Source organism: Sinohyriopsis cumingii, chromosome 17, assembly GCF_028554795.1.
Source record: "Sinohyriopsis cumingii isolate HCF-2022 chromosome 17, ASM2855479v2, whole genome shotgun sequence".
Classification (NCBI taxonomy): domain Eukaryota; kingdom Metazoa; phylum Mollusca; class Bivalvia; order Unionida; family Unionidae; genus Sinohyriopsis; species Sinohyriopsis cumingii.
In genome coordinates this window covers 101,597,195-101,609,215 of record NC_142977.1, presented here as the reverse complement: position 1 = coordinate 101,609,215, position 12,021 = coordinate 101,597,195, and the positions used below count along the sequence as shown (strand labels likewise).

The window sequence follows — 12,021 nt, the reverse complement described above, 5'->3', positions numbered from 1 at the left end:
GTCAAAACTAGGCCTAGCTACTGATGTCTTGATTAATACATTTCGCTACAACAATAGAAATAACTGGGCTAAGGCAAGGGGGCATCTAAAAAAAGTATGGTAAGTCAATGTACCTCTTAAAAATCACAGGCAAAGTCATTTTTGCTTTGCTAACAGAAGGCGAAGTTTACATTTTTTTAGGTGACTTAGTTGCCCTCTTTGACTGGTAGCGTGACCCCTGGCTCTCCCAAAAAACTATGAAAATTAGAAGAACTATTGGTTGCCAATGAGTTTAATTTCTACATTCTTTATAACACAGACACAGCTCTTGTTTGTCCACCAAAGTGAGACTGACTTTTGTCAATCTAAGTAAGGACTTATTCCAAACACTATGCTAGGCATCACACACTTTCTTACACTCAGCTACTGTCCAATAGGAACTGTCAATTCTAGCAGCTTTAGCACTCTTCTGAATCTTGATACAAAGTTTGCCGTTTAATCCCAGATGCCAGTCAAAGCTTTTGAACTTGCTGCCCAGCTATTGTTGTTGTTGTTGTTGTAGTAGGGTTTAACGCCATTTTTCAGCACAAGATAGGCTATACGTGGTGGCCAGTATAACTGGTGGAGGAAGAACCCTGGGAAGAACCACCGACCCATGAAAAGCTACTGGCAAGCTTTCTCACGTACCAACGTTAGCCGAGCCTGAGACTCGAACCCAGGTAGACAGCAGTGAGATGGCAGTGATCCAGAACAGTGAGTGCTTTAGACCACTCGGCCACTTGGCCCCCCCCCCCCAGCTACTGCATCATGTTCTTTTGATATACTCTTATAATGGTAACATGTACATCAAAGGGTCTTTCAGCCACTGAATTGTCATTGTAAATAGCAGCATGGCTAATTGATCAACACATTTTCCCACAAAGTCTTTGAATTTTGAAGCACACCTATTAATTGCATACTGAGGACTTCTGCCTCAGTGATTTTCTGCATCCCAGATAACAAACTGGTATCCAAATACGTGTGATTAAGCATTTCCGAGACCTCTGAAAACAATGAACCTAAAATTAAGTTCATTATGAATAATAATTAAAAAAACAACTGAATACAAGTATTTCAATTTCAATAAATATTTATCAAACTGTTATGTTTTCATGGTTGCATTATAATATCCCATAAATGTTAAAGTTGACTAGTGAGGTATCAACTACATTTTAGTCACACCTCAGCATTGCTATACAGGGTCTTTTCTACTCTGTTTGAATATCTAGTTTGGTACCAAATTTCAATATGGTCATGAAATTTGGTCCCATGAAAATTACTGACATGTTTGATGTTTTGGTTTACCAGAAGAGGGCAGCACAGTGGAGTTTTTCATTCAATCTTCACCTGTCATTCACCTGTGTATAATTAATATTTTCATCTGTATCTGAATTATTAATAATTCATTAAATTAATCCAAAATTATTTACTTCTGTATGCTTTTTCCTTCAAACATTTAGTCATATACCATCAATCCAACCTTGAAAATATGTTACACAAGCAACTGGTGGTGGCTTTGCAATCTAATTCAGATAACAAGAATGGGCAACTCTGAATTTTTTCAATTGCAAATTTTAAAAAAAAACACTAAAATAAAGCAATATTTGAAACAATTGACACCATTTGACAATTTTTGTGATTGCAACCAAAATATGAAATATGTATTACATGCAACGTCAAAACTGGAAAACTTCCTGGAAATTTTTTGTTCTTTTTTTTCTCAATAACTTTAATTTTCAGAAAATAATTCCTTCAGGGATATCAACTTGGTTATTTTTTTTATAGGACTTTATTCACATTCAATAACAATAAAAATCAAATTTAAAAGCAACCCAAAGTAGAAATCCCTTAAGGGATTATTTTTAGATCCATGCATGATGTACACTTTGCAATGGTGTACAACTCATGCTGTCCAAACATTATCTGAAAATTGTCATCTTATACATGTAGTAGGAAATTAAACTGGAAATTTCTCACTATTCTTTGAGAATATAAAAGAGGTGGTTCTTGTGATATAATTAACATTGTCACAGAATAAGGCAAGAGATAACTTGGTTTTGCCTCAGAAAGATTTGATCATTTTTCGTTGTACATGCATACATCATTACCTAGGGTGGATAAAAAAATTTTTTAGTTAAGTGACTGAACTAGCATGCATCTCGTTTGTGATGCGAGACACAAAAAGCATGGAATGCACAGGTATTCTACGCTTACTAATACTCATTCTCCTGTAGATTTAAGGTAAGTTTCTCTTCTAACTGACACATTGGTCTTTTGGAATCTTGTCAAGGAGTGTACATTCTTCATTTTGTTCTACAGTCATAGTGGTAAGTGTTACATTTTTATTTTATTTGATATGTGAAGCATATTCACTTTTAATGTTGTAGCTTGAAATGTTGCCTTTACCCTATGTGGATTTGAAACGTTGTGAACTTATGAACTGTTACAAGCTGCTATTAAGAGTTTAATTTAGTAGCATGTGTCTATATATTTTAATTCCGTACCTGTTATGACCAGATTGGTTTTATTTTAGCTGTCTGTGTGTGTGTGCAGATGTATCAGGCTGTCGGTCTGGCTGTCTGTATGTGGATGGAAGCAGGTGTGACCATCAAGGCCATACAAGGATGGAAGTGCTGATTTGTAAACTTGTGCACATGGTGGATCCATGAAGGATGTGTGTGACCAATACAAGTGTTGGTCAACCCAAGAATTCAGTAGAACTGTGTGGTTTGACAATGGATATATGAACAAGGTCAAAATGTTTCGTTTGCAAGTTTATATAAGTATTTATATAAGTCATACATGGTTATGAATCGTATGGACTATACAAATGACTATGAGTCAAGAGTCATATGTTTGTTTCAATTGTTTATGCTGTTTCAACTGAGTACATGGAACATATGTTGTGTTCAAATTGAGTACATTTGAGTTGCTTTCATTACATGAGATTATATGAATTTTGCTTTCATTACATGAAATTATATGAATCTTACTTTCATTTCATGAGAATATATGAATCACATTTTTGTTTTCCCATTAGTGAATGTTTGTGTAAAATAATTTAATGAGTCATGTGTTTACAACTTGATATAATCACACTGTATTTGTAGAGGATACACATATTTTTCATTTCATAAACTCCCATCTTTCATCACATTGTGTTGTGTTGTCATTTAATCCAAACATCCATTCAGGTCCAATCCTCTTACTGATGTGGTGTGAAAATGTTATGCCCTTGGGACCCATTTTTTTATTTGTATGCATCTACATTGAAGAAATATGCATATATTTAAACCAATTTCAGTTTACTGGAGAACCCTGTATCAATGTTATTTCCTTTGGATATGAGTTCCAACAATGCATTTCAATGAACTTCATTTAGAGAGCAGTAAAGTAATGCTCTGTAACAGAAAATATCAACTAACTGCTTGTCTAAAACTAGAGGCATACATTTTTTCCCTAACATTTTATCACCACCAGTCATATTTAATATACTCATCTTGTAGCCCCACTTTAAAAGCCAAATATAAGGTTGTAGTCTGCTTTTTAACAAATTAAGAATCAACCACAATCATCTGGTGTTTTTTCTCTCACTACTCTAAAAGGTATCAGAAGTTTTGCAACCAATGCACATGACCTTTAAAAGTCAGCATTGGTTTCTATGAAAGGCATATATATATATATATATATATATATATATATATATATATATATATATATATATATATATATATATATATATATATATATATGTATATATATACACATACACACACACACACACACACACACATATATATATATATATATATATATAAACAAAACAATATTTTTTTAAATTATGTTTTCTAAAAAAAGCTGAATATTACATGGATATAAAAGTTAGAATGTTACCTTTACAAACTGAACAGCTCGTTTGGAGAAATCACAAGCAATGAACTTCAGACTAGGATCTTCTTCCATCAAAGGGAACATGAAGTTTCCAACTCCACATCCAACCTCAAAAATAGTTATGCTTCCACCATCCTATGTCAAAAACAAAAGTAACCTTAGAATTGAATTCCTGACACTGGATAAATAAATAAATCTTGAAAACACATATAATCAATTACAAATATTTATACCCAATGCTACACTAATGGTCATTTCTATTCTTGCTGCAAGGCAGCCATGCAAATAGTTTTTTCAAAAGTAGCCACATGGCAGCTGTGCCTAAGACCCCTGTTCAGTGTTACATAGTCAATATTTTGCCTTCTTTGTTTCTTTTATAAAATGCTGCCAAACTCACTTAGTAAATGAGTATAAATTAGTTATCTGAAGATTCACATAAACATATTCTGATCTGAATGTTTAGTTATTCACCACAGATATAAAGTATGGAATACAGACCTCTTGCATTTACTTACCTGAGGTTTGGATTATAGTTTAAAATTAAACAGCATACTGAATTTGCAGTTATATTCACTGATATTTGTATACTATTCAGTTGATATTATTATTATTATTTTTATTACTGATGATGTCATAGTCCAAGTTTCCTCTGACCCTTTTCATCCCATTTTTGATATTTGGACATTTATGTTGAGGTGTCGGGTCAGAGTCCATTCCCTATCGAAACTTTGGAATTCGGCAACACTATTTGGTGTTGGCATGGGGTAGCCTCTTACTAGCCAGCCCAGCAAACTTGAACAACCTTTCATCAAGATATACCTTCATGAAATTGACTGGAATATGATTTATTTTCTCAGAAATTGCAATCATAGCATTTGTTAAGTCTTTAATCCGCTGACAGGTAAGACAAAAGTACATCGTTGCTGAAATTTGACCTGGATCTGGCCATTTGCATTCCTAGTCACATGACTACACAACATTCGCAACCTACATTTCAATGACATCCGAGGTCATACAGTCATGTGATATCAACAATAAACAATTTCCAGTGGTGCTGTAAGAAAACAAATCAAACATATAAATCAAACATATAAATGAAAGTCATGTAATTTTTATAGAAAAATGAAAAAACATAAACTTCTCAATATATTTATTGTGAAAACAACTACCAAAAATCTGTAAATGTTGCAGCAATTTGAAGGAAATGAGTGACACCAACAAAAACATTGCTGACACATGCTCAGTATTTCTTGAAAACGGTTTTCTCCACCCTGCTGTAATACAGACTGGTTTCTAGTCATTGTTCTCAGAATAAATATGTGGAGAATTAAGTGTGCATTATATTTATTTACAAACACTAAGTGACTTCTATATAATATATCCAAATTCTATGTACAACAACTATGGAAATTTGTTTATTGTCAATATCATGTGACTATATGACCTCTGATATCATTGACACGTAGGCTGTGTAGTCATGTGACTCAGGATGCAAATGGCCAGCTCCAGGTCAAATTTCAGTAACAATATACTTTCGTCTCATCTCTCAGTGGATTAAAGACATGACAAATGCTCATGATTTTGGAGAAAATAAATCATATTCCCATCGATTTCATGCAGGTATATCTCAATGAATGGACGTTCAAGTTTGCTGGGCCCGTTAGTAAGCAGCTACCTCATGCTGACACTAAATTGTGTCGCCGAATTCCAACTTTTCGACAGGCAATGGACTCTGACCCTACATTCCATTATAAATGTCCAAATATTAAAAATGGGGTGACAAGGGTCAGAGGAAACTCGGACTAATGATGTCATTGCATTTTATTCTATTTTGTTAATTTTTTTTTAAATTCGCTGAGAACATATTAATTATTACCTGCTTGTTTTCTATTACTAAATCTATGAACTCTCTTTTTGTCCAATGCCTATCCTTGAAAAATTTTGTAGTATTCCTCTTGTAAAACAAATCCCAATTTTTCTCTGCCTCCAGTTCCAATTTTCTTTGCTTAAATTCTGTCACTAATGTTTTGTCCTTTTCTAATTTCAATTTCTCCTCGTCGGTCAGAAGTTTTGGAATCTCTTGAAAGTCCCATGATTCGCACTCTTCATTATCATAAGATGCGTATCCTGGTTCACTTTGACAACTATTATGTACGTCGTGATTGGATGCACATGGTTTACATGTAGAAGAACAATCAAAATTCGTGGTGGAGAAATCTGGCTCAAAATCCTCTTTCTTCGAATTAGCCATAATTATACGAATTATAATTTCAATGTAAAGGAACAGTATTAACCGATAATTAGGGACGATGAATCAATTACATTTTGAGCGTAAGTTTGTTGACATTCACCATGTGCTTCCGAGCTGAGTTTTTAGATGCTTGAAATATATGTTTAAGCTACATGAGTAGTTTTGCGAACTTGAATAAATGCATCAGTTTGATCTCAATTAATCAAGCAGCTGTATGATTCAGAGTGCGAGCTTGGACGCAGTTCGGACAACACATCAACATATGTTGACTAAATTTATTTTATATGTATCAAAGATGTGTATGTGAAACATCGACATGTCAGATAGATCTCTTGCATTAGATGAAAAAGCACATGAATTGAAGCTGGGAGCAAGTTTTGATCCAAAATCTAGAGTTGCTTTTCATTCCATACGTTGTAAGAATTATACTATTCATACCGTGTTTATTGAAATATAATACTTTAAGTTAAAAGTACACTGTATTGGGTTTAACTTAAGCAAATTCTTGCGTTTGAGTTTATATATTGTAGCAATACAAGTATTTCTCTTTTCAGTTGAAAGAATTCAAGCATTATGCGCAATATGTCTGTCTGTAGTTTTACAAAACGTCATCGATGATTTTCAGCCAATCAAAAACCGCTATTTAACTCATTCCAGTAGGTGATTGACTCGGATTTTATTTGTTTACGCCTTAGACTTTGATAATGAACCTAGTCTTTCTTGCCTGCAGGTATCTTTTGTTTTAAAACTAAATATTTTTTTATATAAGATGTTGAAATCTGTTCCCAAAAATTTGCTACATGTATTAATTTTGAGAAATTGTATGATAACAGAGCTTGAAAATTATTTAAATAGAACATAAAGGGTAAGACCAAAGTAAAACATATTATCACCACCCAAAATTGGGGTGTACCCCCAGTGTTAAAATTTAGAAGTACCCTAAAAATACATGTTAAATTTCTCTGTGATATGGTGTATTACCAGAGCAGAACAGATGGGATGGATCAGATGCATTTTAGTAGGGGTCCATATATTTACCACAAACCATTTCAAAATTTCTAAACCAGTTATTAGACAATTTTCACATTTGATTTAACATATTTTCACAGATAAATTAGAATAATAATGCATTTTAAGGGTGATTTGCTGTAGATTTGTGGTGGTTTGTGGCAAATACATGGATCGTTTTAATAGGAAGGATATTGTAAAACACCTTGTCTGTCTTCCTAAACTGATTGGTAGAAAATTCATGAAACTTTTTTTTTTTGCCCTTGGGCTAATTATCTGCAAGATGAATGGCATATCTGGCTCCTCAATGTGGAGGACCTGTGAGAGGTCATGGGTCAAATGTACAAAAGTTTCAGTGTTACTTCAGAATAAATTACAGTTAACAGCATGGGCATTTGTGATGGCAAGCCATTACAGTTGTTCTAGTTTGGATTTACATATGATTTGTTGATAATTCCTATTAGCAGATTTAGATATGTATTAGTATCATTAAATTAATATATTAGGGTTGGTCTGATTAAATAAATTAGCACACTACTTTTTCAGAATGAATCCCAAGAAACACAAACTGAAAAGACAATGTTCAAAAGGAATGTGAATTGTCCCTGTGGCCAGGAAGTTGTACAGTGTGACCCCGCTATAACACAGTGGTTGGGGTCCATAGAACCCAACTGTGTTAAAGACTGAATGATGTTATGACCAACCAAGTCCATTAGCTAAAGAAAATGATGCATTTACCTTAAATATAGCTGGGGGAGGGGTAATAAAAGCAGGTGCATTTTGATCTATACCTGATTGTTACTAAACAATTCACTGCAACTGTCTCAAATAGCATGTAGCTATATTTGTTTACATGTACATGTACTTAAATTGGTCAGTCATCTTGCTGAGGCTACCCAGGGGATGAGGCTGTTGATAGGGAAATGAAAACATGAACAAATTAAAAAGTCTAACAAACATCATTGAAGGATACACCATCTTCAGTTAACTTGACAGCCAGATATCTGTAGTTTCAAAATATTGGAAATTTGTGTTTTATGAAGCTGTTGGTAGCGATTGAAAGCATAATTTTTTTCCTGCACAAATGAAACTTTCACAGCACAATAAATGTGTTCCAGTCACTTTGGAAGTTGCAACAGTCCATATGATTGCATTGCTGTTATTTAAATTTGATGCTGACTTTTTTATGATTATTGATTATCTTTCTTGAAGGAAATGTGTGTTATTGAAGTGACTCATAAGGACCAAACATATATCCATTTCTTATTGCAACAGCAACAACAAACAATTGTACAACATTGATTGAGACTACTTTTTTTTATCATTTGGTTACTATTTTAAAAAAATGATAGGTGCTTCAAATGGCAATCAGTTTTTTTTGAAGTTTCGGCAAAACATTTTTTCTTTGTATATTAAAAAAAACGAAGAGGAATTAGCTGTTGTTTGGTCAATTGCAGTAGTTACAGTTCCTGATTTCAAAAGTTGGCCAATTGTAGCTAGTTGTGGTAGCATGACTGTTGGATAAACCAACAAGTAGATCTCCATTTTTTGTTTTGTTTGGTTTTTTTTTTTAATCTCTGGCAGCGGAATGATGCTACCTTCCACTTATGCATCAAAAATGTAAAAAAAAAAGCCAACAGGTGTTCTGTTCTAAGAGGGAGGTTACTACAGAACATGTGTGTGTTCTGAAGGATTTAATTATATTAGTGAAAAGAAGAGGAATTTTACTTACCATACACATTTATACAAAGGTCAGTCTCAATAAATATATTAATTGTTTGCGATCAGCCAATAGTCCGACACTATTTCATCTGAAAGATCCATTATGAGATAGTGCCTTATCCGGTTGATCTCCATTACCTGAAATTTCAACAACAAAATAAATTATTTAAAAGAATGTAAAAAATGCAGAGATCTCACAGCATACAGTACTCAAGCCAAATGCCAGAATAAGTGGATTATGATATAACATTGCACTGTTAAGATGGTTTCTCAATATGAACAACGAATTTGTTTATCTAAAAATAATTAAATTTCAGTGCATTTTATAAAAAGTTTGTGGCTTCCTTTCTTGGTGCCTCTGAATTTCATTACTGAAAACCCAAAGTTGTATATAAAAGTTGAAACAACCAATAGTGTCGCCAGTAAGGAAAATAAATCACAATTTGGGACATTGGGAATCCATCGTGATAACTGAATAAACTTTTTGCAAGTTATTTTTAATACTTTTAAGAAGAAAAAATTATTATGAGAAAAATACATGTATATGAAATTGCTGGAGCCATGCCACAATCATTTTTTATTAGAATTCATACAGGATCTCTTCCCCAAAATGATTATAAACTTTTAACACATTACTTTTCTTGATTTTAAGAAAGAAGACACAGAAAATTTGTGTATGAGAAAAATACATGTACCGGTATATGAAATTTCGGGGGCCATGCCAAAATCGTGTTATATCCGACTTCATGTTCTAATGGAGCATGATATAGCGGTGTCACACTGTACTTGAGTTATTCAGGAACTGTGCCCATGATCAGTGTTTATCTTTGTACAATAAAAAATCAGATAGTAAGATAGTAACCTTGGTATACTGTTGCAAATGTACATGCTGATAATGGCAGCACTGATTTGGATTAATAGTTCTTAAAAAGACACCATAATGATGATGCATAATTTTGCTGTTCTTTGTTGGAGCATGATAAATGCTTGCCATTTGGAACCTGTATGTTATCTGTTATCAAGTATATTGCCCCATATTAATGATTTTATAAAGTTAGCCAAGAAAAATTTTGACAGGTAAGGAGAAGTTGTATATTCCTGGCATAAGGTGAGTGTATTATGATATGGTGAGTATATTATTATGTCTGTCTGCCTATTAACAGTTTTGTGTACCATCTACAGTTACCAAACTTTGTGAGTGACTTTCACTCGGGGTAAGGAAGATCCCTGTTGATTTTGGGATCAGAATTGTTAAGGGCAAGGTTACTCAGTCTTAGGAACAGAAACCTAATGCACACAATAATTGAGTTCTCAATCATCTGTGGTTACCAAATGTTGCGACTGACTTGGGATAAGAAAGAAGCTTATCATTTTTTTTTGTAGTCAAAAGGTTGAAAGTCAGAGTAATATATGCAAAGAAAAATATCTGGACCAAACTGTGTGGATGGCTTGCACTTTGGGTAAGGAAGTAACTTATACTTGTTAAGGTCAAACATCACGGCCATTGTGACTGAAAGAAATAAGTGGTTTCATATTTCATTTATCTACAGTACATGCAGTTGAGGTCTTGTCTACATGGAGCCAGCATTGAATGTGTTGTTTATGGTGCTCAATGTTTTTTTAGGGACTATTTGACAAATGAGAGATCATTCTTCTTTCAGATGATTTTAAACCTGCATCTGTAGACACAACTAAAGATGCCTTGGTGGAGATAGGAGAAAGAAACCAAGCCACAGTAACAGTGCCCCATGTAGAGGTAACACAATTATATAAAATCAGCAGACTGTCTAGTCTCATTTGTCCTTTTATCCAAATATTTTATCCCTGGCCAAGGCATACCAAAGACTTACAAAAATGGTACTAACAGCTGCCTCGCTTGGTGCTCAGCATTAAGAGGTTAGTGTTAGGACTGGTCAGCCCAGTGTCTGGATAATGTGACTGGATGCGACATCATGCTACATGTCTGCGGCATGATGCCCACACTGCAGACATTGTAGTGGTATGGCTGAAAAATTGTTAAAGCTGCGTTAAAAATCTAAATCACACATACCCATGGATCTTAACCTATTGTAAATATGGTGGCTAAATTTTGTTACCAGTCTTTTAAAAATACGAAAACAGACTGCCCACTTGTCTAGGTTGTGATAAATTTACTGGTATTTGTCTTATTTGAATAATTAATTGGCTTTCCTAATTGCAGTTGATTGATTGATTGATTGTGGGGTTTATGACACACCAACACTGCAGCACTATATAGCACTTGAAAAAGTTATCTGAGGAAAAAGATTACTCAAAAAGTTTAGAGTATGTCATGATTGCTATGCAAGAGAATAAAATCAAGATGGGGCTTCATTTGGAAAATTTCATGTACATTTATATTGAATACACATGTTAAAAGAACTGCTCTTCCGCATCTTACATGTGTGGGGTGTTGTTTTGTTCTGTTGAGAGACTTGTGCAAATATGTTTGCAAATATATTTTTGCTAGTTGTGGAAAAAATTACGCTAAGTGAAATGTTTTGTCAGTGTCAGGAAAAATATTTACATTTGAGTTTCTGTCCAAACTTGGGTTGATGCTTTTTTTCTACTTAAGTCCACTGATTTTTAAACTTTCAGGGATCAGGAAAGACACACACAGTCTACAAGGGTAACAAGCAACCCAAGGACAAGGAGTGTGTCTTGATCATTGATCATGATACTGGAACATTCACCCTGGAGAGGTTATGTAGCCACATTCAGCTCAAGAAAACAAGGTAGAGTGGTCTTCAGTGTAAAGCCTCTCATTAAATCACTGCTTCACTTATACTAATTTATTACAGTGCTAATTTTTTTTTTTTAAAAATTGTTTTTGGAGTATCAGAACCAATTATAATGTGATCCCATAGCATTGAATACTCTGTCTTTTATTGCATTATTGGCTTATAGTCCTTTTTGAACATACCTCAATATAAGGTTCCCTCACTATAATGTAATGAATTTCTCCATCAGATACATTGCCTGATCACATTACGTGAGAATAACTTTCTCTGCTACCTCTGAATCCAGCCCTCCTGAAAATATTGAAAATGTCTTTCTGTCCATATAGACAGAAGGAAGTAACTCTTACAGGTTAACTCTCCTTTTTACCCACT

General features: G+C 33.9%; 2 protein-coding genes across 2 annotated transcripts in view; one reads left to right on the top strand and one right to left on the bottom strand.

Annotated features, from left to right (window-relative positions):
* The window catches only part of LOC149779563 (tRNA N(3)-cytidine methyltransferase METTL6-like), a 35,085-nt gene extending 28,812 nt beyond the window's left edge, over positions 1-6,273 (bottom strand). Inside the window, exons 1-2 of the mRNA XM_089940286.1 lie at positions 5,786-6,273; positions 3,913-4,044 (exon numbers count right to left, since the gene is read on the bottom strand). Of these exons, the coding sequence (XP_089796412.1) occupies positions 3,913-4,044; positions 5,786-6,160 (507 nt within the window). The 5' untranslated portion in view covers positions 6,161-6,273. The remainder of the gene's footprint in view (positions 1-3,912; positions 4,045-5,785) is intronic.
* Positions 6,274-6,366: 93 nt separating this feature from the next.
* On the top strand, positions 6,367-11,647 carry LOC149779562 (ELL-associated factor 1-like). Its single transcript, XM_089940287.1, has 3 exons — positions 6,367-6,576; positions 10,552-10,646; positions 11,507-11,647. The coding sequence occupies exons 1-3, from the start codon at positions 6,477-6,479 to the stop codon at positions 11,645-11,647; spliced, it is 336 nt and encodes a 111-aa protein (XP_089796413.1). The 5' UTR covers positions 6,367-6,476.
* The last annotated feature ends 374 nt before the right edge of the window (positions 11,648-12,021 follow it).

Excerpts from the sequence above, each read along its gene's own strand:
- LOC149779562 (XM_089940287.1), top strand. The coding sequence starts at position 6,477 with ATGTCAGATAGATCTCTTGCATTAGATGAAAAAGCACATGAATTGAAG. Across the intron at positions 6,577-10,551 it reads TGCTTTTCATTCCATACGTT|ATGATTTTAAACCTGCATCT; the intron begins GTAAGAATTATA and ends TTCTTCTTTCAG. Across the intron at positions 10,647-11,506 it reads TAACAGTGCCCCATGTAGAG|GGATCAGGAAAGACACACAC; the intron begins GTAACACAATTA and ends TTAAACTTTCAG.